We start from the raw sequence: 24,370 nt of genomic DNA, 5'->3' as shown, positions 1-24,370 counted from the left end.
CTGGCAATGGACAGTGGAGATAGTCAATGTCCTTGGCTAGTGTGGAGCTTAATCTTGACCATCAGCCTGATTGGATTAAGAAATATCTAGGAGATTAGTAAAGCATGCCTCTGGCTGCATCTGAGAAAGTTGTTTGCAGAGATTAGATGATGAGGCTCTGACCTAGTGACTGGATTAATCCTCGATGGATTCCTAATCTGATGGCGTTATTGGGAAGTGGTGAAAGGTAGGAGGAGGAGTCTAGCTGGAGAAAATAGGCAACTGGGAATGTGTCCTTGAAGACTCTTATCTTGTCCCGCCCCTTCCTGTATTCCTTCTTGTCTGCTTCCTGTCTGCCATGAAGTAGACAGCCTCTTCCTTCTCATGCGCCAGCTGCCAGGAAGGTTTGTCTCTCTAGAAGCCCAGAATCCGTGGAACCAAGGACTGAAATAATTTCTCAAGCTGTTTCTGTCAGATATTTTGTCACAGCAGTGCACAAGTAATTCATGCAGCCAGAATGTCAATGATAGGCAATCGTTAACCTAGAGCAAGCTGTTGCATGAGCTAGCATGTGGGTTTTGGACCAAGCATTTGTAATTTGCAGCTTTTCCAATGATCTAAACCATCAGTTTATAAGTGATAACCAGGGCCTGTCCCAGGGCCCCCTAAGGGTTCCCATACTGCATCTTGGATGACCCTGGCTAGAGGAGACTGGGCAACAGCTTCAGCCTGAGCTTGGATAGCCCCCCCACCCCCACCCCCGCCCCGCAACCTGCCAGAGAAAAGAGATTACTGTTTCTCACTCCTCAGCACCAGAACTGGCACCACAGGTCTGGAGTTGGCCAGTGGTGGGCTTCACGCTGCACTTCAGCTACCTCCTGACCCGCAAAGCCCTTCCCCTTCAATCTCCCCCTGGGGACCAGTGTTCCCTTGTGTTCTGAGGTACGTCCCTTCCCACCTCTTCATTGCCACCGAAAGCCCGTGGCAGCTCCCATGTTCAAATCACCACCCGAGATGTGGGACTGGATGAACTCACCCGAGGTCCCGCAGTGGGCCGAAGGGCATGCCCGGGAGTGGGGTTGTGGGGCTCAGATTGTTGCTCTGCGCCCAGCTGAGTGGGGGTGGCGGTGGAGGCTGGAGGCGCCGCCTGTCGGGGTGGGAAACAGGTAGGGTGGGCCTCTCAAGGAATTTCTCAGAGAGGAAGGGCAGGATTCTAGGACCCATCGGGAAAGGAGGTCAAAGCTTAAACAAGCAATAGCAGGAGCCCACAGCTGCTCAGGCCTGAGGAATCATGGGAAAAAAATATTTCAGAAGGCCAAAGCAGGGTGGTGGGTAGAAGGCAGTTAGCCACATAATTGTCCTGCCTATCTCCAACCAGAAGCTGCACGAGAGGTAGGGAGCCAAGCAGCCTTGACTGTGGCACCTAAGGACAGTGCCTAGGCCCCTGGGTGGCAAAGAGGGCAGACACTACAGGGGTGAAGGGCAGTTCAAGGAGAAGTGGAGGTTGACCAAGCTAGAAGGACAGCTGGGAAACAAACAGAAAACCAGAGAATGTGGCCCTGGAGAGAGGACGTCCACGCAAGCACGTGTTCCGTGGTTGGTGCTCAGCCACACCTCCCTTGTGCCTGTGTCCTGCCACCACGGGTGATCCCTGTGCACCCGGCAGCTCAGCCCTCTCCCCTTCCTCTCTGCAGGGGTTCGGGTCACTCTGCTTCTGTGGCACTTTGGTCCATCACCCTCCCTGACCCCTTAGTCGCCGTCATCATTAGCTCCCAGACTGGCAACACCAGCCCCTCATTCCTGGGATGAATACTTAGTGGTTTAAAAAGCATATCAATGGGCCAGGCGCCAGAGGCTCATGCCTGTAATCCTAGCTACTCGCGTCAAAGCCAGCCTGGGCAGGAATGTCTATGAATCTTCAATTTATGACCAAAAAGCAGGAAATGGAGCGGTGGCTCAAGCCACCGCTCAGGACAGCACCCAGGCCCTGACTTCAAACAGGACTAGAAGGGGGAAAAAAAGCATATAAATGTCCCCTGTCCTGTGTAAACTGGAAAATTGCTATTCTCTGGACCTCTTGGAGATGGCAAATGAAGCCCTCCCTCCTTCCTTGTCATTTCAGACTTCCAGCATGAAAAGGCAGGCGCCGTGGTGTCTCCAGCCACTTTGTTCTTGAGGTGGAGACTGAGCGCCTGCACAGCCATCTGCTCCACCACCTTTTTGGTACTGAGGCACAGGGCTCCTTTGCTCCAGGGTCGTGGCTAGTTAGCAGTAAAAACCAGGCTCAGAGCTTGAGGCTTCTGAAATCCAGACCTGTGCCTCCACCATGCATGGCCATTGCCCCCTCCTACCCAGCAGCACCTCCCTCCTCTTTTCTGCTCCCCCTTCTCTCCAGCACAGCTTGGCCAGCACAGCTAGCCAGGCCCTGTGACGTCACCAGCTCATGGCTCCCTGCTGTCTGGAGCCACTTGCTTGGTGTTCTTCGTGGCTGCCAGGGGCAGGATCTGGGCACTCACTGGGCCTATTCACTGGGCCTGGCCATGGCGGGGGAGAATCAAAGGCATTGTTCATTCTCCAGGCGATAGAAGCTTGAAGCAGAGCAGGGGACGGGGTGAGGCATCTTCCTGGAAGAAACCAAATGAGCTGACCCGCCAGTCCCTTGGCCAAGACTTCTTGGGTTACTGTGGTCACTGCCTGGTCCTGTCTGGGCACTTAGGAACCTCGCCTGCGTGGGGCAGGGTCTTGTTGCTTTCTGGATTGGAGGCGGCTCAGCTCTGGGTGCATTTGGGGCCTCCTCCCCCTCTTCCACCAGCCCCCACTCTTCTCTGAGCACCTCCTGTTCCATACCACTCACACTTCGCACTCAGCGCTTCTTTCATGGCCTTGTCCAGCTCAGTTTCAGTTGTGTTCTTGTGTCTTTTTCCCCAACCAGACTGGAGGTTGGGATTTGGACAAGTCACCAAGCTTGAACCCCCTCTACCTCCCCCCCCCCATTCTCCAGGGACCAGCCAGCATGCTGATCTGTAGGCATCCAGATTTCCTAAGGTTTTGTTGCCTTAGAGTTGAACACTGCATCAATAAAACCTTTTCCCTTCTTCTGAAATACCGATGGCATCACACTATGCCGGTACCGTGCACTTTCTGCTTAGCCCTCTATGTCACATGACAGTTCTGTTCTCACGCGGTGTCAGGCCACCACAATGAAGGGGGTTGGAGGATTTTTTTTTTGCAATACTAGAATTTGAACTCAGGGTCTTACACTTAGCTGGGAAGATGTTCTGCTGGTTCTTACTGGTTATTTTGAAACAGTCTCACATTATGCCTGGGCTGAACTGGATTGTGATGTTCCTACTTGTGCTTTCCCACCTTGCTAGCATGACAGGTATGCACCACAACCAAGCCAAAAAGATCAAACCAATGGCTGGCAGCCAATGATCTTTCAAACTTTTTTTCGTCTTGGTCTGGCTTCCAACCCCCATTGCTGCCCCTCAAGTAGCTAGGATTACCAGCGTGAGCTCCGGGCCCGGCTCACCTGGATGTCCTCATGAACCCCTTCTGCCAGTGAACCTCTGGGTCTCTGTGTTCTGCTTTCACAGTAATGAACAGCCCAAATGCACAGTAACGGTACAAATGCGTCTGTAGGAAAAAGTTCTAGAAATGCTCATGGGTGTCTGAAGTGTTGATAGGTTCCAGAGTGGTTCCACAGAGGCACGCATTTCCTCTGGGCCTGACAGGGCCATGCAGGTGCGGTTCGGGCCAGAGACTCGGAGCTGGTCCGAGTGAGGTCCCAGCAGGAAGTGTCAGCCTTGCCCTGCTGAGGACAGACGCGGGTGCTTTTGCCATCACGGGCTGAGGAGTTAGGAGTCCCTGGGGCCAGACCCTTCCTCTGGGGACCTCAGAGGGGCTTGCTTAAGATGCTGCCACAGGCCGTTAGGATGTGAGCCCACACTGAGGTAGGGCTGGGGAGGAGGGGATGGCAGGGGAAGAGTAGGGAGGGTCTGCTACAGCTGAGTTGTGCTGAGGTACAGGTTTTAACCTCCTGACCTGACCTGACTCAGCCCATCTCACACACACACACACACACACACACACACACACACACACACACACACACACACACACACACACCAGGGCACGCTGCCAGGGATGCCAGGAAAGGACTCTGTGGCCTGTGAAGGAGAGAGTTGGGAGGATGGATGGGACGTTTCCCACTGTCTGGCCACACGAACCGTGCCCTGCTGAGGATGGTCCCTATGAGAACCCCCCAAGATGGCACCGCCAAAAGCTCTACAAAGAAAGCTGCACAAAAGGCTCCCTGCCCCACCCAGCAGAGCCCTCTGAAGGCCTTGCCACACCCCCTCAGCCTTGGCCACACCCCCTCAGCCTTGGCCACACCCCTCAGCCTTGGCCACACCCCTCACTTGGCCTGCAGCTCCTTCCTCATGACCTGAGGGCATCATGGGAATTGTTGGGGTCTCTCAGCTGGGAGCCTGGGCCACAAAAGCCTACCAGCCAGGCTACTTCTTGGTGGCCCACCCACCACACCAGCCCGGTAGCGGACCCTTCCCACTCTTCTTATTTGTCTGGTTTTTTGTGCTGGTACTGGACCTCATGATCCACTTGGCTTTTTAGTTCAGGGCTCTACCATTTGAGCCACACCGCTACATCTGGCTTTTTGCTAGTTAATTGGAAATAAGAATATTGTAGACTTTTCTGCCTGGGCTGTCTTTGTACCAGGTTCTTCAGGCCTCGGTCTCCTAAGTATTTAGCACATAGGTGGAGACCCTAACCTAGGGTGTTCTCAGAACGGGGCTGGGAGCAGAGGGGCATGCATGGACCCAGTGCGGACTGTGGCAGAGACCCTGACTCGGGGCTCAATGACTGATCCATCCTGTCTAAGTCACAAAGTACAAGCGACAGTTCCTGGGCTGTGGCTGCTGACATCTGTGGGTTGACTTACATACTTCAACTTTTACTCTACAATTGGATGCACTTAATGATAAAATAGGGCCCAAGTCCAGATTCCCTTGGAAAGCAGGTCAGCCATGGGTGACTATATTGTATGCATCTCCCTAGCTTGCCATACAACAGGCTGTTTTTATACAACGGAAGTTCACTTTCTCATGTTCCAGGAGACACAAGTCCAAATTCAAGGCCTAGGCAGAGCTTCGCTGCCTGTGAAGCCTGCGGGCCGTGGGTCCCTCGCCGGCTCCCGCTTCCTGGTGTTGCCCCCTGGTCTTGGCTTTCTGCAGTCTGTACTGCACATATGCCCCTCTGTTCCCAGCCTTCCTCCTCTGAGAACACCCTAGGGCAAAAGTTCCCATACACCTGGCCGTGCAGAAGAGGAGTGGGAAGCTGGGCTCTGGTGGCTCACGCCGATAAACTTAGCTACGCAGAAGGCTGAGATCTGAGAATCCTGGTTCAAAGCCAGCCTGTCTCACAGAAAAGTCTGTGAGACTCCTATCTTCGATTAACAAAAAAATTAACTTGTCTCTGCCTCTGCCATCACATAGACCTGTGTGTCTGTCTGTCTGTCTGTCCTTCTCTCTTACCATGACACTTAGGGTATTATATTCTGAGGGACCATGCTGATCCAGCAAAACCTTATCCCAACTTGCTTCACCTGCCAAAACCCTATCTCTAAAAAAGGTAAAATCCCAGGAACCTTCCTTGTATCTTTCCAGAGTACAGGGGGGTGGGGTGAGGGTTGCCTGCTGAAACAGGCTCCTGGAATGCAGGGCCCTGGGAGGTGGAGAGGACAATTATACCCCTGTAAATCCATGTCCTTGGTCTCCCTGCAGTTGTTATGGTTTTGGTTTGGCGGTACTGGGGTTTGAACTCAGGATTTCCCATGTGCTCTACCAACTTAAGCCAGGCCCCTAGACATTCTGTTTGCACTGGTTATCTTAAGAAAGGTCTTGCTTCTTCCGCAGGGCCCACACCTGGCCTATGATCCCGCTTTACACTTCCCTCAGTAGCCGGAGTAACAGGCAGCACCCCCACACTCAGCTTTTTCCATTAACGTGGAGTCTTGTGAACTTTTTTTTCTTGCCTGATCTAGCCAGGAACTATGATCCTCCCAATGTCCGTCTCCTGAGGAGCTGAGGTTACAGGTGTGTGTGTCACCACACGGCCGGACTCCCTTGCAGTTCTCTCTTTCCTCTGGTCTCCTTCCTTTCCTGGTCCATCTAAGTCCTCTTCACTTTCCAAGCCCCCTCTCCAGCCCCACCCCTGCTCCAAATCTCCTCTGATCTTGACTGCCCTGACCCCCAGCAGATGTTGATGAGATGTACCTTGATGTGGGCGGGGGAACCTGACCCCTGCGTCTTCTTTCCTTTGTCATACTGTCATATCATCCTCGACAACAATGACCCTGGACTCCTGAGCACACCCTGTGAGTGGTAGAGTGTGGGGAAAGGGACATGAGCGGCCTGTCCCCCGATGATGCCCGGACAGCCCAGGATGAATGGCAGGCACAATTCTAAGTTTGTTTAAGCTTTTTCCCAACGTTCAGAAATGTAATCATCGGGCTCTTTGGTTTAGGAGGGCTTGGTACTTGGAGCAGAGGGCGCTGCTCTGCACTCCTCCGGCGGACAGCACTGCTAACGGCTCTGGTGTCTCCCCACAGCCTCCAGCGTCTCCTCATCCCCATCCACACCCACCCAAGTGACGAAGCAGCACACGTTTCCTCTCGAGTCTTACAAGCAGGAGCCCGAGCGTTTAGAAAACCGCATCTATGCCTCCTCTTCCCCGCCAGACCCCACCCAGCGCTTCTGCCTGGCCTTCCACAGCCCGACGCGGCCTCCACTGGCGTCCCCGACGCACCAGGCTTCCCCCAGAACCGTAAGTCTGGGCCTTTCTTCCCAGGGCAGGGTGTCAGAGGGAGGCTGGGCGTGTCTTCTCCATGCTGTGCCAGCCTGCCTTTGGTTGGGGCTGGGCACCGCTGGCATGTGTGGTTTCTCGTCCTAAGTCACAGGCTGGGGAAGAAAGGTGGGGACACAGTGGGCAAATGGAAATCAAAGGGAAATCGCTAACTTCCGCTCCATGAGGAAGATGGCCAGGAAGTTTCCAGGCCCCTCCACTGCTTGCGAGCCATCCTTTGGAAGAGTTCTTTGAATTTGCCTAGACTGGAATGCTAAAGTAAAATGTTACCAGGTAGAGCAGAAGAAGAAAAGCAAGGAAGGAGGGAGGGAGGAAGGAAGGGAGAGAGAGAGATAGAAAGAGGAAGGGGAAAGAAAGGAGGGAAGGGAAAGGAAGAAAAGGAGGAAATGAGAGGGAAAGAGAAGGAAGAGAAAGAGAGAGGAGGGAAGGAAGGAAGGAAAGAAGGAAGGAAGGAAAAAGGAAAAAGAGAGAGAAACCCACATTTTCTCATAAAGAGCTACTGTATATTCAAATAATGCAAAGGCGTGTTTACTTCTAAAGTAAAATTTTCACATATTAAACCCACAGTCAGTCGAATCCACAGATTTTGACTCTGTGGATTTAGAGAAGCTGCTGTACCCCAGACTTGGAGGGGAAGGTAAAGCCAACAGAAACTGTTGTCCAACAATTCTGGAGGCCCAAAGCCTCTAGAAGTTCCGGCAGACCCCTACTACCTTGGATACTCAGACAAGGCTTTGCCTCTTCAGGCTGCCATCAGCCGGGACCTCCGGCTTCCAGGGCCCCCCTCGCTGCATCTGCTCCTGTTTGAATTTCCTCTTCCCAAGAGGATGCCAGCCATATTGGACTGGAGTTCTTTAACCTAGTCACATCTGCACAGACCTTATTTCCAAATACGTTCCCATTTCCAGGTACTGGGGGATAAAGCACCAGCCTGCTCCCCAGGGGCTAGGGTTCGGCACGTAGCCACCCCTATCTTTTGGGAGAGGATGTGTCACCAGGCAGAGAACATACTGTTGCCATTCTTCCTGTCCATTCAACCATGGTTTCCTTAAAGGTGTGCTGGCACAGGATTCCTTAGTTTGGCAAGCGCTGAAGTGTGAGGTCTTGTTCCACCTTCTAGAATGTGAAGTCTGGCTGGCCACACAGCAGCCCTTGGGGGGGGGGGGAGGGGGAAGAAAGGAGGGGGAGACCCCTAAGTAAAAAGCAAGAAGAAGGTTGCCAAGTTGTAAGCCCAAACCACACTCAAGAGGGAGGGGGAGGGGGACACTGGTGATAAGTGCCCAAAGTAGCTGTACCCACTGAGCTGGAGTAATGGTGACTGGAGCCCAGCTGGGAATGAACAGGAATGAGAAGGAAGAGGCCTCGTGTGCGGCTGCGGCATAGAACTCTGTCGGAGGAGCGGGTGGGGGATTGGGCAGAGTCACCATGGGCCACAGCCTGGCTGCCTGTCAGGAGGCGGGGCAGGGAGGACCTACAGCCAATGGCCACGGGTGCCTTTAGAGGCAGAGGGACAGGGCACACTGCCTTCCTGGCACACTGCCCTCCAGCCGCTGACCTGCCGGGACAGGAGACCCTGTGCCGCAGGAAAGACTGGAGAAGGGGTGAGGAGGGAAAGCACTGGCACAGAGATGCAAACATTCCCAAACGCTGCTTTCTTCTCTCAGGCTGTGATAATTAGTACAATAAGCCAGGCACCAGTGGCTCATGCCTGTGATCCTAGCTACTCAGGAGGCTGAGATCAGCGAGTTGAAGCCAGCCTGGGCAGGATAGTTCATGAGACTCTTATCCCCACTTAACCACCAAAAAGGCAGAAGAGGAGCTGCAGCTTACTAGCACCAGCCTAGAGTGCAAAAGCCAAGCCAAGCAAAAGCACAAGGCTTGGAATTCAAGCCCCGGTACCAGCACGTGCACACGCATGCACAAGTTCCTTTGAATTTTATTCTACATTGGACAGGGCTGGAGGTGATTAGCTAGTCTGTAGCAGACAATATCTATCAGCAAATCAGTGCCAGGGGAGAGGACAGTGGTATACGTGGGCAGGGACAGTGTCTGATCTCCCTGGATGGTTCTAGAAAATATCTATGAATTGAACAAAGAAAGGTACTTTTACTATCCAAGGCTTCCAACAGGTAAACCATGAGAACAGCACTTGCCAGCCTGCTGTGGTCCTATGGAAGAAGGTCTTCCATGCTGAGCGCAAGAGTCAGTCCCGAGGAGGGGAATTTCTTCAGCAGGAAAGAGCAGTGGTCAGCTCTGCATTTTAGGCTGAGCCCTCAGGCTGGGTGTGGGGAGCTCAGGCCCAGATGAGATGCGGTAGAATGTAGTTTGGGCCTCCTGAAGGCAAGAAGAAATGGAGCCGTGAAGAAAGCTGGGTCGGAGGAACAGTGGAAAGGCATTGGGAATGTAGTGAATGACTAGTGGGAGGACAAAAGAAGAACCAAGTTCAAGTCTGCCCTGAGAGACGCGGGGAAGGGGGGGGAAGGGACGTGCCTGTGGGTGTGTGGAAGCGTGTGTTCAGGCGTGCATACGTGGGGGTGTCCAGCGCTCATGGCACTGCAGAGTTCTGAGGTGCACACAGACCAGTCGAGGTGTCCCAGGAGCGATCGCATTTGAGTCTAGAGCTGGAAATGATGATTTGGAAATCATCCAACTGTAAAAGGTAATTGGTGTCGTGATGGGAGAGAGGAAAAAGAATCGAAGGAAGTACGTGGGGACTGAAAAGAGACCCAAGACAAGGGGCTTCTAAGCGACCTCTGGAGGCCAGACAGAAAAACAGACAAACAGCTTTAGAGAAACAATGAATAGGTGTTGTTGTGTTTCACACACATGGAAGAAGTGGTTGCCAATACAGGCACACAGACTGGCCATTGGCCACGGGACGGAAGGGCTGAGGTCACGGTGACCTTCACAAGAATGCTTTCTCAATCCCTACATAACCAAGGGAGGAAGGCATCTGCTGTGGGCGGAGTGGACAGGGGTGAAAGAGGCAGTCTCCCCAGGCACTGGTGGCTCACGCCTGTAATCCTGGCTACACAGGAGGTTGAGATCTGAGGATCACAGTTCAAAGCCAGCCCAGTCAGGAGAAGTCCGTGAGCCTCTTATTTCCAATGAACCACCAAGAAACCGGAAGTGGCGCTGTGGCTCAAGTGGTAGAGCACTTGCCTTGAGCTGAAGAGCGCAGAGACAGCGCCCAGGCCCAGAGTTCAGGCCCCACGACCAACAACAACAACAACAACAAAAAAAGGAGGCAGTGTCTCGTGTGATTCTCTTTCAGGAATCCTGATGTGACAGGAGAATGGAGGTGATGATCTCAGTGCTGTAGGGGAAGTAACCGGAGAGGAGCCCTGGGAAAGGAGTAATTAAAGTGAGAAGGGGTATCCTCCCTGTCCTGCTCTGGTCCTCCATGCTGGGTCCGCTGTTCCCCAGGGGCTGAAGCAGCTGTACAGCAGAATCCCACGAGAGGAACTGGTTCCCTTCCTGGCAAAGGCACAGAGAGGGGCAAACTCAAAATGACTCAGTCCATAAAATAGCTAGTTATGGCTTGGGCTTGCTATTTACCAAAGAGGTAAGTGTTTCCAAGCAGAGAACTTAGAGATATCAAAGAGTCTTCAGAATGGAAGGAAAAAGAAATCTCCAGGCTGAAAGAGCCAGGGGCCACAAGACGAGAGGAGAAAGGAAAGGGACCTCAGAGACAGAGGAAGTGGAGAGAGGACATCTCAGAGAAGGAAGAAGAAGGATGCTCAGAGATAGAGGAAGAGGAAAGACAAGAGGCCCCAGGGATGGAGGGAGAAGAGGTCTTCCTCCTCAGGAAGAGGGAGAAGAGGTCTAGCATCACAGAACTCAAAACTGGGCACCAGTGGCTTATACTTGTAATCCTAGCTACTCAGGAGGCTGAGATCTAAAGATCACAGTTTGAGGCTAGCCTGGGCAAGAAAGTTTATGAGACTCTTATCTCCAATTAACCACCAAGCCAGAAGTGGAGCTGAAACTCAAATGGTAGAGCACCTGCCTTAAGTAAAGCCAAGAGACAGCAACCTGGATCCTGAGTTCAAGCCCCATTACTTACATAAAATTAAAAAAAAAAAAACAGAATTTAACTTTTCAGTGTCCTCAAAACTGAGGACATAACCAGTATGGCCTGGAGATGAGTGTCACCGATTTAACCAGAGGAGGAAGAGAAAGTAGGGAAGGTAAAGACTACCTCCCAGCCTAAGAAAAAAGAGGCCATAATGAAATTACTTTTAGTGTTTGGTTTGGGACTTTGAGAAGTTGGTAAAGTGCCAGGCAGTAAACAAAACCCCGGAAAAAAAAGGAAACTACTATGTCCAAAAGTCAAAGAACTGGGCCACCTTGTCTGACCTCACATCTAGCTGCCCCTCAGAGCCTCCAGAGATAAGCAGTGGTGAGTATAAAAGGCACTCGTGAACTTTTCTAAGGAAAAGAGAAGGAGAGACAAGACTACATACAGAACAGCTAGCATTGGAAGAAGCAGACTTAATCCAGGAAACAGAAGGAAAGTTCAGAAGAAATTTGATCAGTGTGTTTACAGAGATACAAGAGAAGGTTGTAATGTAAACATAGGAAAGAAACATTAAAAACTACCATCCAGGTATCTTGGAAGTGAAAAACTCAACAGTGGATCACTGTAGCTGAATAGACTTGCCTGAAGGAAGAATAAATATCCTAGAATATCAAAGGGAAGAATTCCTTAGGAATACAATGCAGCCAAGTGCCAGTGGCTCACACCTGTAATCCTAGCTTCTCAGGAGACTGAGATATGATGATTGGAAGTTCAAAGCCAGCCTAGGCAGGAAAGTCTACAAGGCTCTTATTTCCAATTAAGCACCAAAAAGCCAGAAGTGGAGCAAAGTTCAGAGACAGCTCATGGGCCCTGAGGTTAAGCCCCAGGACTGGCACCAGAAATTAAAAAAAAAAAAAAAATACAGTGCAAATGGCTAAGCAGATCATCAAGAATGTAAGGTAAGAGAGAGAGGACAAGTTCAGATGTGCCGATACCCATAACAAAGAGAATGGAACAGAGGGCACAGTTAAAGAAATAATTGAAGAAAACTTCCCAGAATTAAAGGATTCCAGGGGCTGGGAAAGTGGCTTAGTAGTAGAGTGCTTGCCCTGCATGCATGAGGCCCTGGGTTCGTTCGATTCCTCAGCACCACATAAGCAGAAAAAAAAAGCCGGAAGTGGCGCTGTGGCTCAAGTGGTAGAGCGCTAGCCTTGAGCTGAAGAGCTGAGGGACAGCGCCCAGGCCCAGAGTTCAGGCCTCATGACCGGACCCAAAAAAAAAAAAAGATTCCAGTCTTGAGATTGTCAGTGCTCACCAAATACCAAATATAATTGATAAAATACTGACTCATTCCTAGGCACAACTTGATAACATTTTGGAATTCTGGTGATAAACAGAAAACCACAAAGGCGTCCAGAAAAAAAAAAAAAAAAGAAAGAAAGAACTTAGAGAGGACAAGAGTCAGACTTCTCTGCACACTCCTCCTTGAGCGTCTGAGATGCTAGGAGTCAGTGAGCAATGCCCTAGTTCTGCAAGAGGAATGCTTTGAATCTAGAATCCTCTATCCAGCCAGATTGGATTTTGAGGGTGAGATAAAGGTATTTTTTGATAGTGAAGAATTCAGGGTTTTTTTAATTTTGTATATTTGGAAGGAATGATTTGAGAAGCTGAGCACTGGTAGCTCATGGTTGTAATCCTAGCTACTCAGGAGGCTGAGATCTGAAGATCCTGGCTCAAACTCAGGCAGAGAAGTCCATGAGACTCTCCCAACAAACCACCGAAAAGGCCAGAAGTAGAGCTGGGGTGTAGATCACCAGCCTCAAGCAAAAATAAACAAGCAATAATACAAGGGCCTGGGCTCAAGCCCCAGTGTACCAGCACAAAAAAAGATTAGAAGACATACTTAGTCATCTAGTGTTTTCCTCCCACCCAAACACATACTAAAAAATTTTTTTTGTTTTCAATCAACAAGTGAAACTTGAAAATGAATCATCACATCTCTACCCAGAAGGGTGGATGGCTAACTGCTTACTTGGGCACGAGGGAAAGGAAAGATGGTAGGATGGATTAGAATAGGAAGAAAATAGGCCGAATGAGTGGAGAGAGGAAATTTCACAAGTTGTCATTTGTCATGTGACTATATCAGAACTTTCTCGTTTGGAAAAGAGAACTGAGAAAGGGGAACAGAAGCCTTTGGGGGCGCAGGGTGGTCAGCCATGGACCCAGTGGGTTGGCACCGTGAGTGACAGCACCTCCCTGCTCCCTCTCCATGCAGTTAGACGGAGCCTAAGCTGGGCGTGCGGGTGGCAGTCACCGCGGGCAGTTCTCTGCGTGGCTGTGTTACTCATGCGTCTGCACTTCTAGTAATTTCACTCTTGACCTGGGTCTTGATCGAGTCAATGTCCCCTGGGAGCAGAGGCGGAGACAGGGCTTGGGCTCAAGTTTGTTGGAGAGAATCCTCTCTGAAGGAGAAGATGGAGGGGCAGAAACAGAGCCATGGTGATAAAGGGGAAATGCTGTGCTCCAGGCACAGCAGGGCCGCTGGGCTTTGGGGCCCATTCAGTACCCTGGCATGACTGGGGCGGAGGGAGGTGCTTCCAGCTGGGGTAGCTCTGTCACCTATGAGAAATCAGATGGAAGACACCCCCCTTCAATCTGCACGCTCTTCTCCTGCCACCCCACTCCTGTATGACTATAGACTGTAAGCGTTTCTCTACTGCTACATAGCAGACCCCCAAAGTTAACTCTCAATCCTGTGCAGTTTGAGGCGGGCATTCTTCTGGCCTTGCCCGTGTTTCTCCACGCAGTGTGTGTGGTCACTGACCGCGTCGCCCGGGGGCTGGCTGGACTGGTGTGGCCTTTCTGTCTCTCGTGGAACAGTAAATTGAACCAACTTGTTGACAGAGCAGCAACAGAGACAGAGCCAATCCCAGGTCCCCAGGGATTTAAGAGGTGGAGCCTAGAGAGAGGTCTTTAGGTCTTTGGGGGTGTGGCCCTTAAATGAGATAATGGGACCCTATCCCCTTCCTTTTCACAGTCCAGCTTGTGGTACCTGTGGTTCTACGCTGCCACGTGTTCCCATCCCACAGACTCAGCACAAGGGGCCTCCAGAAATGTCAGCCAAAATCTCTTTCCACTAACGAGTTGCTGGTCTCAGGTACTCCGTAGAGAGGTGGAAAGCTGGTCAAGGCACGCATTGGTCCCACTCGCCTCAGCTAGGATTCCTCCAGGAAGACCAGAACCCAGTAAAGAAAGCACAGCCTAACCTGGCAAGAGACAGCACAGGGAGTGGGAACTTAGAGGAAAAGGTTATGGCATAAAACAGGCTGGTCTTGGTAACCCCAGGTATGTTGGCACACAGAAGGACTCTAGGATGCCACTCCAGTTCCTGGCATAAAAGGTTGAGTGTCAGTGTCCTTCAGTTAACTGGGAAGGTGCTGGAGGGGAGGAGGTCTGGGAGGAAAAGCCAGTCCCATTTAGGGCACTGCTCTTTGTTCCTCTGGGGCATCCCGCAGGGATGTCAGGGCCCCGGACCTGTAAGTCCAGATGGAGACTGAGAAGTGAGGAACAGGATTCTCTGTCCAATTTTTTTTTAACCATGTATGAAGTCAAAGAAATCAGGACTCTGAATACCCATGTAATTGCTCATGAAGGGAAGAAAACCAAGGGTTAAATTCTAATAAGAGAGTCTTGCTCCCCGATAGAGTTGTGTGGCCATGCATGGGGGGTGGGGGGCGCTGAACATTAACTGATGGAGAAGTGGCTGAAGCCGCGCCGCCTCCCCAGCGGCTGGCCTTGATTTGCATTTAGATGAGAATTCCTGGGGCTCAGGACCAGGGCTGCCCTAACTCCCAGCACTTAGAAAAGCATGCGCTTCAGCGGACAGAGGGACTGGTACAGTGGTGACACAAACTCTGACTCTGGTATTAACCATATAGGTGTTGAAGTGGTAGAAAAGTTTAGACCAAGACTGTTTGTGGAGTATCCCCATGTCTGCCCAGTTTGTGCATGACCGCATGCCTCCGGCACTTGCTCTGGGAGGCCGTGTGTTGTAATACCTTCCTCCAGCTCGTCTGGAGGCTTAGCTGAAAGCCTGGAAAATGGGTGTCCAGAGTCCTGAGTGACAGCCGTCCCTTCTGCATGATTACAAAAAGGAGAAACGGAGTCCGTGCGCTGACGGCTCATGCCTGTAATCCTAGCTACTCAGAAGGCTGAACCTAGCCCTCACAGGAAAGCTTGTGAGAATCTTATCTCTAATAACCATGGAAAATCTGAAAGAGGAGCTGTGGCTCAAGTGGTAGAGCCATAAAGCTCAAAGATAGCACCCAGGCCTTGAGTTCAAGCCCCCATGTCCCCCCCCCCCTCCCCCCCCAAACAAAGCCAGAAGTGGAACTGTGGCTCAAGTGCTAAACCAGTCTTGAGTGTAAAAGCTAAGGGACAGTGTCCAGGCCCTGAGTTCAAACCTCAGTATTGTTACACACACACACACACACACACACACACACACACACACACACACACACACACACACACACACACACACACACACACACAGAGGAAATGGAGGTGGTAGTTCCATAGAAAGCACTCTAAGAATCCCCGCAGGGATGTTATAATGCGATTTCTCCATCTCTGCCTGTGGTTTTCCATTAAACGCTCATTGCTTATAATCATTTTTCCCAATTGGTAAGGCTATTCAGTTACCATGCTTGGGTCTGATTAAGCCTTTCCCTTTTCTTTCTTTTAAAAATTAGAACCATCTGGAGAACTAGTTGGTTCTTCTGTTCTTTTATTTGGTGGAGGGGAGGGGGGGGAGCGGGAGTACTGGGCCTTCTACACGTTAGGGAGGCGCTCCACTGCTTGAACTCTACTCCCAACTCATTTTGCTTTAGTTATTTTTCAGAATAGGGTCTCAGGCTCTTTGCTTAGGGCTGACCTGGAACTGTGATCTTCCTGCCTCTGCCTCCTGTGAACTGAATGCTACAGCTGTGCGCCGCTGCCCCTGGTCTTCTATTCCCTGGTGGTACTCATGGTCCTGCTAGGCAGACAAAAAACACTATTGTTTGAGCCACACCTTACTTGCTTTCATTATCTTTTGAATTGAGTCTCACTTTCTGCCAGGGCTAGCCTGTACCTTGATCCTCCTAGTGAATTTTCTCACATAGCTAGGTTAATAGGCACATGCCACCATGCCCAGCTTTTAATTGAAGAAGGGGTCTTGTCAACTTGTTTTTCCTCCAAGTTGACCTTGTACCACTATCTTCCCAATCTCAGCCTCCTGAGTAGCCAAAGTTGCAAGCATGAGACACCACACCCACCTCAGGCTTGATCTGTGAGATGCGGTCCCATTACCCAGGCTGGCCTTGAACCTATCTCTGCCTCTCAAGTAGCTGGAATTACATGTGTAAGCCATCATGCCTGACTTGATTCTATCTTTTAAAAATAACATTCCTGCTGGTGCCAGGCCCAGGCCTGTAATCCTAGCTACTCAGGAGGCTGAGATCTGAGGATTGCCGTTCAAAGCCAGCCCTGGCAGGAAAGTCCATAAGACTCTAATTTCCAATAAACTACTCAGAAAACCGGAAGTGGCACTGTGGCTCCAGTAATAGAGTGCTTGCCTTGAGCTGAAGAGCTGAGAGACAGGGCCCACGTCCAGAGTTGAAGCCCCACAACTAACCAAAACTAAATAAATAAAGAACATTCCTCTTTTCCTCCAGAAAACCTTCTAGAGAATGGTTACACAACGCTGTGAGCACACAGGACAGTGCTAGCTGGGAGGTAAAATGATTAAGATGTGTATTTTAGCACACAAAGAAAAATTCTAAAGAATTTGTACAAAATTCCTTACTATAAAAGGAGAAACATAAAGAGGAAATTTTGAACTTGTGATTCTAGCACTTCAAGACAAACAGAAAAAGCAGTGTTGAGCTTTTGCTCAACCTTTCTAGTCCTTTTATATAGAGACACAAAAACAGGTAACAGCTGGGCACCTGTGGCTCACGCCTGTAATCCTAGCTATACAGGAGGCTGAGATCTGAGGATCACGGTTCAAAGCCAGCCTGGGCAAGAAAGGCTTTCCAATGAATGACCAGAAAGCCAGAAGTGGTGCTGTGGCTCAAGCGGTAGAGCACCAGCCTTGAGCAAAGTTAAGTGCAGGGACAGCGCCCAGGCCCTGAGTTCAACACACACACACACACACACACACACACACACACAAAGAGCTCATTCAACAACTAAGCCATTCACATATTCTGTCTGTTTGGACAGGATTTCTCTACGTAGCACAGCTTAACCTCAAATGCACGTCCCCCTGCCTCCACCTCCCAAGTACTGGGATTACAGGTGAGCACCACCCTGCCCAGCTCCACCATTGATGCTATTTTCAGTCAGGCAGCTGGCTTCTTCAATTGACTTGGTTTGTTTCTTAGGCATCTTGTTCTGTTTGGAGGCCTCCGTCTCATAAAATGTAATAGACATTAGTGTTGAATAAGTGTTGTGTGCTATTCAAATTAAGTCAATTGCTAGGTCTGACACAGTAAGAGAGTCAATATGTTTAAGAGGCTAGAGAACATCTACAACATACCAAAAGCCAGCAGGGCCAAGATCATATTGCTATGTGCGTCAGTGGATGGTATTCCTTTAGGAAAGTGAGTGAGCGCATGTCAGCCCCCGGGCAGCAATAGAGACAAATCGTCTGAGACTCACCAGGAGCTGGAAGAGCAGGAGAAGGAAGCAAATTTCCCCGTGTTCCCGGCTTTCATCCTGGCCTCTCCTCCTGCATCCAGCAATGTGGCTTGGAGATCTCTGAACACCTTCTGGAGGGTTTGAGGTCCGGATTGGTGTGTCTCCCACTGCTAGGACTTATTGACACGGGCTAGGGAATCTTTGATGAAAAGAAAATTATTGTGGCTCCTAGTTCTGTTCCCCAGTTGAGGTGCCGCTCTGGCCAAGTCCCAGGGCAGCACACAGTGCAGGACATCCCGCAGGCGGGGCGAGCTGCACGTGTGTCTGCTGAGGGTGCGCTGTCTGTCTGCTCCTCTCTTTCTCCCCACTTCTCATTTTCTCTCACCTCCCCCGCCCCGGCCGACCCCTTCCCCTCTTCCCCCTCTCTCTTTTCTCTCTGTCTCTCTGTCTCTCAAAGAGACCACAATGATTCAACCTTGCATTCCCCACTGTAGTAGATTCACCTGATCCTGGCACCCCCTTAAGTACTATTGAGACAGTCTCTGCTCTTTACCTAGCACACTGGCTGGCCCATGAGCTCTGGAGGAGGCCGACTGTATCAAACCACCCATATCTGATGATTTGTGAGCTGGGGGCATCCTGCCCACATGCTTATTGTCTTCCAAAATGCAGGATGGCCGTGGAACTCATTCCCCGTCTTGTATGTTTGATGGGTTCACATGCAACAGGCGGGAGCATGCGTGTCGTCATGCACCACCCGAGCAAGCTCGACAAGGGCGGCCAGGCCTTTCTGCTGAAATAGAGGGGCTCTCACTTCAAAGCGCAGCCTGAGCCAGCACCCGTGGCTCACACCTGTAACCCTAGCCACTCAGGAGGCTGAGAGCTGAGGATCACAGTTCAAAGCCAGCCTGGGCAGGAAAGTCTGTGTCTCTAAGTAACCAGCAAAAAGTAGAGGCGTGCTCAAGTGGTAGAGTGCTAGCCTTGAGCTAAAAGTCCAGTCCATGGGCAGCCTGGGGTCCCTGGTAGGCCTTGGACGACATATTTGAGTGAGAAGGGCACCACTGGAGCTCAGACTCCAGTCCAGTGCTGCTCTCTAGGCGGAAAGGCAGAGAGGCTCTTGCTTCTGTCATGACCAAGTGTTGTGAGCATGGACCTTGTTGGCCTGACTTAAAAGGGAGGGACGGAAGAAAACATGGAACTGCACCCCAGTAAAGCAAAGTCCATTTGAAAGTCCAGAAACAGAGATAGGAAACAAAACCAGCAGTAGAATAGGAATACATACACACACACACACACACACACACACACACTCGTGCGTGCGCACGCGTATGGAGAGAGAGAAAGAAGATACTAGAGAAAATAAACACACAATTAAAAGTCTGTGCTAAACAACAGAAGTGGACATTTCCTTTTGTGTGTACATGTGTGGTGTTGGGGTTTGAACCCAGAGCCCGCAGCTTGCTGGGCAGGTACTCTACTGGTGAGCATTGACTCCAGCCCTTTTTTGTGCTGGTTATTGTAGACATAGGATCTCTCTCACGTCCTGAGCACACAGCTGGGCTGTCATCCTGCTAGTCACATTTTGCATTATAGCTAGTATACTAGGCCATGTACTCAACTCTTGGTTGAGGAGGGGTCTCCAGAACTTTTCTACCTGAATTGGCCTCAGGCTGTGAAACTCCAAATCTCAGCCTCCCAAATAGGATTACAGGCATGAGTCACCGGTGCCTGACTCAAGAGACTGCGTTTTAGATAAGCTACCTAGGCTAAATGTCAGAAAATCAAGTTGCCACTTACAAATATATTTTGTTCAATGTAGAGAAAAAGGTTCAACTTGTACTTCATTCCAACTGTACCATGAGCAGTTAGTGTGGTTACTCCTGACTGCTCTGTCACTAAATGCCATCACTAGTTAAGAGAATCATGTGATGTAGCTTGTGCAATCCAATGTGGGTGGTACCATCTACCATCTTTTGTTTCCTTCTGATCCAGTCTTACTCCATTAAATTCTGAATTGACCTAGATCATTGTCTGCAGGTAATTAGGAGGTTCTGTATCTCTCTGTATTTCACACTGTGTGTGTGTGTATGTGTGTGTGTGTGTGTTTGCACACATGTGCCTGTGTTCATATACTAGTACTGGGGCTTGAACTCAAGACCACATACACTCACTTGGCTTTTTCCACTCAAGGCTAATGCTCTACCACTTGAGCCTAGCACAAATGTAGGCCTACTTCAGAAAGATAAAGGGACACACTCATGTCAGACCCACCAGGCTGACTCTCTGTGGGGTCAGGCCTGCTGCCTGGTTTTCTCCAGTCTTCGAATTAATTACCTTCATTGGAAATATGTTTTCAATAACACAGTAGAAATTGGGTGTCACTCTCTGAACATACTTCAAAAGAAATAGTCCTTATAGGAAGTCATGAATTCATTTTAGGGAGAAATTGGCTTTATTTTTGAGCAATTTGAAGTTATTTGGAAAAGGAGCAAAATAAACTAAATCCTTTTCCCTAAATACACTGATTAAAATCAATGAGAAGAATTAATGCTGGTGGGAGTATATTTTTTGGGTTCCATTTTCTGCACTCCTTTTAAAATACAGTTGTTTTCTCTTTAGAGAAATTAAAACTGACAGGGTGCAGGTGTCTCATGCCTATAATCCCAGCTACTCAGGAGGCTGAGTCCTGAAGATCATGGTTCAAAGCCAGCCCAGGCAGGAAAGTTTATGAGACTCTTAGCTACAAAGCCAGAAGTGGCACCTGCCTGGAGCACAAAAGCCAAACAAGGGTGGGAGGCCCTGGGTTCAAGTCCCAGTACTGGCACCAAAAAAAAAGAAGAAGAAGAAGAAAGAAAATAGAAACCACAACTGTTGGGTGGTGGTGGCAGAAAGCTCGGCCACCAGCCAGCCAGGTGTGGTGGCCTCCGCGGCCTCCCACCCACAGTGAGAATCCGTAAAACAAAAATGCTGTGCATTGTTCCTCAGAACAGTCACTTTTCCCTTCAAAACGTCAATTCCAGCACTCCAGGGAAAGGGATGACAGTCATGTCTACATAGGAAGAGGGCCAAGGGAAGCATGAGTAAACCGAATGTAATAACCTCTCAACCCACTTCCCAGTTCCACATCAACTGTTTACGCACAGAGCTTTTATTGATTTACTAATAATGAACAATTTGCTCAAATATTTTGAATGCCTATTGTGTGGCAGATTCAGGCCATACCAAGAGGAGGAGTCATTCTTGCCCTTCAAGGAACGATTCAGACTGTTGTTTGTGTGTGTGTGTGTGTGTGTGTGTGTGTGTGTGTGTGTGTGTGTGCGCGTGTGCGCTCTCGCATGCATGCACCAGCACTGTAACTTAACTGTAACTTGTACTCTTGCTTAGCTTTTCCCCTCAAAGTTCACACTCTCCCAATTCTAGTTCTCTGGATAACTAATCCCGTAATTCTTCATTAGTTCTAGTTCTCTGGTGGTTTACTGGAGATAAGAGTCTCATAGAGGGACTGGGAAGGTGACTTAGTGGTAGAGTGCTTGCTTAGCATGCTTGAGACCCTGGGTTTGATTCCTCAGTACCTCGTGTACAGAAAAGGCCAGACGTGGCGCTGTAGCTCAAGTGGTAGAGTGCTAGCCTTGAGCAAAAGAAGTTCAAGGACAGTGCCCAGCCCCAGAGTTCAAGCCCAGGACTGGCAAAAAAAAAAAAAAAAAAAGTCTCACAGATTTTCCTTCCCAGGCTGGCTGTGAACCTTGATCCTCAGATCTCTGCTTTTGAATAGCTAGGATTACAGGCGTGAACCACCAGGTAGCCCTCATTAGATTTAGAGACAACAGAAGAGTCCTAAATGCCAGCCCAGTGTGCCTCATTCATGCCACAGAGAAATGCATGCATTAAGAGAAGCAATTAGATGGACACCAGTGGCTCACGCCTGTCATCCTAGCTACTCAGGCGGCTGAGATCTGAGGATCACAGTTCAAAGCCAGTCAGGCAGGAACGTCTGTGAGACTCTTACCTCCAATAAACCACTCAGAAAACGGAAGTGGCGCTGTGGCTCAAGTGGTAGAGTGCTAGCCTTGTGCTGAAGAGCTAAGGGACAGCACTTAGGCCCAGAGTTCAAACCACACAACCGACAGAAAGAAAGAAAGAAGGAAAGCAGGAAGGAAGGAAAGAAAATAAGATTTAAAAAAAAAATAAGAGAAGCAATTAGCCAGACAAGTTGGGGAGGAGGGAAGGGAGGAGGGAAGCAAGAGAGAAATCACAAGAGGCTTCCTAGAGAGGGTGGGGTAGGAACGAGCCAAGTGAGAGGGAGCTGGGGGAGAAGCCAGCTCATCCTAAAGCCTCCATTGGGCAAGGCACTGCAACCTCCAGGGATGCCCCCCAAAACCTGCACAGGGTTTTAGTTTAGGGTCCCAGTCTGGAAGCCTGATGAGGCACCATGGTGGGTAGAGATAAGAACCAACACAGAAAAAACCCTAAAATGACAGAGAAAACACAGGGACAGTTTCAGACAGGAGAATGGAGATGATCAGGAAGCAGTATGGAGCTCAGAGGTGAGACGGGCACACAGGGGTACCCCAGCCATCTGGAGCAGATGGCAGGAAGTGAATATAGAATGTTCTGGAAGCTCTTGCCCAGTCACTGGGCACTGGAGACTTCCCTGGCAGAACAGGATGAAACTCAGTGACAGCAGCAGCAGATGACATGGAGCGACTTTGCTTCTTGATACTAAATTATTCACAAGCTCTTTATCTGGTATTTAAAGTTGAATTATTTCTTGCAGTAGCTATTGAAGGGTTTTTTTTCAAAGGCAGAGTAAACTCCCATCCAACCTCGGTGCATTAGGGAATGTTTTTGGGGCAGTTGTTTACTGATGAAGCATTCAGATGAAGTTTTCATTCAAAATACTGTATTTTTGCAGCACCTAGGCACAATTATGCACACTAAACCTTAATAATTTAGCTTTTTTTTCCCCACTCCTTCCAATAGTGTGATTCAGAGCATGTCCTTCCACCATACTGAAGCCTGGCAGCCCCAGATCGGCTGCATGCAGCAGGAAGACGCCCCAGTCCCGGCTAAGAAAACCAGCACCTCAGCCATAATGAGACCATGTCCTACTCCCTGGTTTTTTTTGGGAGAAATGGCACCACGGGGTTGCTTGCTGCTGCTGCTGCTGCGGGCAGGACTGGTGCAGATGGAAGAGGTGAGGGATGACTCTGTGTCATGAACACAAGCCCCTCTCCTGGCCGGGGACGTTGCCTGAGCCCTTTCTGCTGCTGGCTTCCCCCTTCCCCCCACCTCCGGCCCTCCTGGAGCAGCTAAAATTAAGTCTGGCACAAGCCAGGGGTTCTTTAAGCAAACATCTCCATAAAAGGTCAGCGGATGACCACCAACTTTAAATCATTTGTGCCTGTGTGTCTCTCCTTGGACCTTGAACATATTATATGTGCCTAAAAAGTTCCCGAAATTGACAAGTCTGTTATAGATCTGTCTGCTAGTGTTCTAGGCCGGCCTTTTTTTTTTTTTTTCTTGGCAGTCCTGGGCTTGAACTCCGCCTGGGCACTGTCCCTGAGCTCTTCAGCTCTACCACTTGAACTATAGTGCCACTTCCAGTTTTCTGGTAGTTAATTGGAGAGTCTCACAGGCTTTCCTGCCCCGACTGGCTTTGAACCGTGAGCCTCAGATCTCAGGCTCCTGAGTAGCTAGGACTACAGGTATGAGCCACAGGTGCCCGACCTTTAAGGAAGAAAACGTAAATATCTTCTTGCTAAGTGAAACCTAGGCAGTAATTCAGTTTTCTCTTCATATGACTTCAAAACCCTTCCACTTCAGCGTCCTGTACAACCACGGTCGGTATGGCTGCAGGAACTTCTTTCTAATCCGTCCTAGACACCTAGACATTTCTGTATGAATATTCATAATGGCAAAAAACCAGGTGGAAACTGCCTAAATGCCCATCCATTGATGGATAGATGAAGAAAACCTGGTAGATCACCACAGTGGAATATTCTCAGCAGTGGAAAGACATAGATAAGCCTTAAGATGTTTTTTAAAGCCAGTCAGAAGACCGCATATTATATGATTTCGTGCTTATGACACGTGCAGAATCAGAAAACTGGTAGAGACGGAAAGTAGGTTAGTGTTTGCCTGGGGGTGGGGTGAGCAAGTATTGGGAAGTAACTGATAATTGGGTATGAGGTTCTCCTTTGGGATAATAAAAATGTTGTAAACTTTTACAACTCAGAACATATTGAAAACCATTGAACCATGAACTTCAAGAAGATGCATTGTATGTAGCCCAGTATTGGTGGCTCACGCCTGTAATCCTAGCTACTCAGGAGGCTGGGATCTGAGGAACTCGGTTCAGAGCTTGCACAGGCAGGAAAGTTAACCACCAGAAAACTGGCACTGTAGCTCAAGTGGTAGAGCACTCTCACCTTGAGCTGAAGAGCTCCAGGGTTCAAGCCCCTTGACCGACAAAAAGATGCATTACATTTCATGCATGCAATTAAATCATTTTCTCTTGGCTGGGAAGGGGGGTACAGTGACCCTCTCAAGCAGCAGAGGGACACAGGTACAGAGAAGGTACAGAACAGTTGGGTAACATTGGGCCCCTCATGCTTCCCTTTATTGCCAGAAGAGCCTCTGTCTACCCCTGACCTCTGCCTCTGTCATCACTAAGCATTTCATTTGTTGTTGTTTTTTGTTTTGTTTTTGCCAGTCCGGGGGCTTGAACTCAGTCTGGGAACTGTCCCTAAGCTGCTTTTGCTCAAGGCTAGCACTCTCCCACTTGAGCCACAGCACCACTTATGG

General features: G+C 49.8%; 1 protein-coding gene across 5 annotated transcripts in view; it reads left to right on the top strand.

Annotated features, from left to right (window-relative positions):
* The window catches only part of Prkag2 (protein kinase AMP-activated non-catalytic subunit gamma 2), a 213,147-nt gene that overhangs the window by 132,532 nt on the left and 56,245 nt on the right, over nucleotides 1-24,370 (top strand). For all 5 annotated transcript variants that reach the window (XM_042677172.1, XM_042677170.1, XM_042677169.1 and 2 more), the window contains one exon: nucleotides 6,608-6,822. Coding sequence is in view for 3 of the 5 variants with exons in the window: in XM_042677170.1 (XP_042533104.1) it covers nucleotides 6,608-6,822 (215 nt within the window). In the remaining 2 variants the exon portion in view is untranslated. The remainder of the gene's footprint in view (nucleotides 1-6,607; nucleotides 6,823-24,370) is intronic.

Source organism: Dipodomys spectabilis, unplaced genomic scaffold, assembly GCF_019054845.1.
Source record: "Dipodomys spectabilis isolate Male_0828 unplaced genomic scaffold, ASM1905484v1 ptg000034l, whole genome shotgun sequence".
NCBI lineage: Eukaryota > Metazoa > Chordata > Mammalia > Rodentia > Heteromyidae > Dipodomys > Dipodomys spectabilis.
Note: the sequence above shows the minus strand (reverse complement) of the source record. Positions and strands in the feature narration are given on the sequence as shown.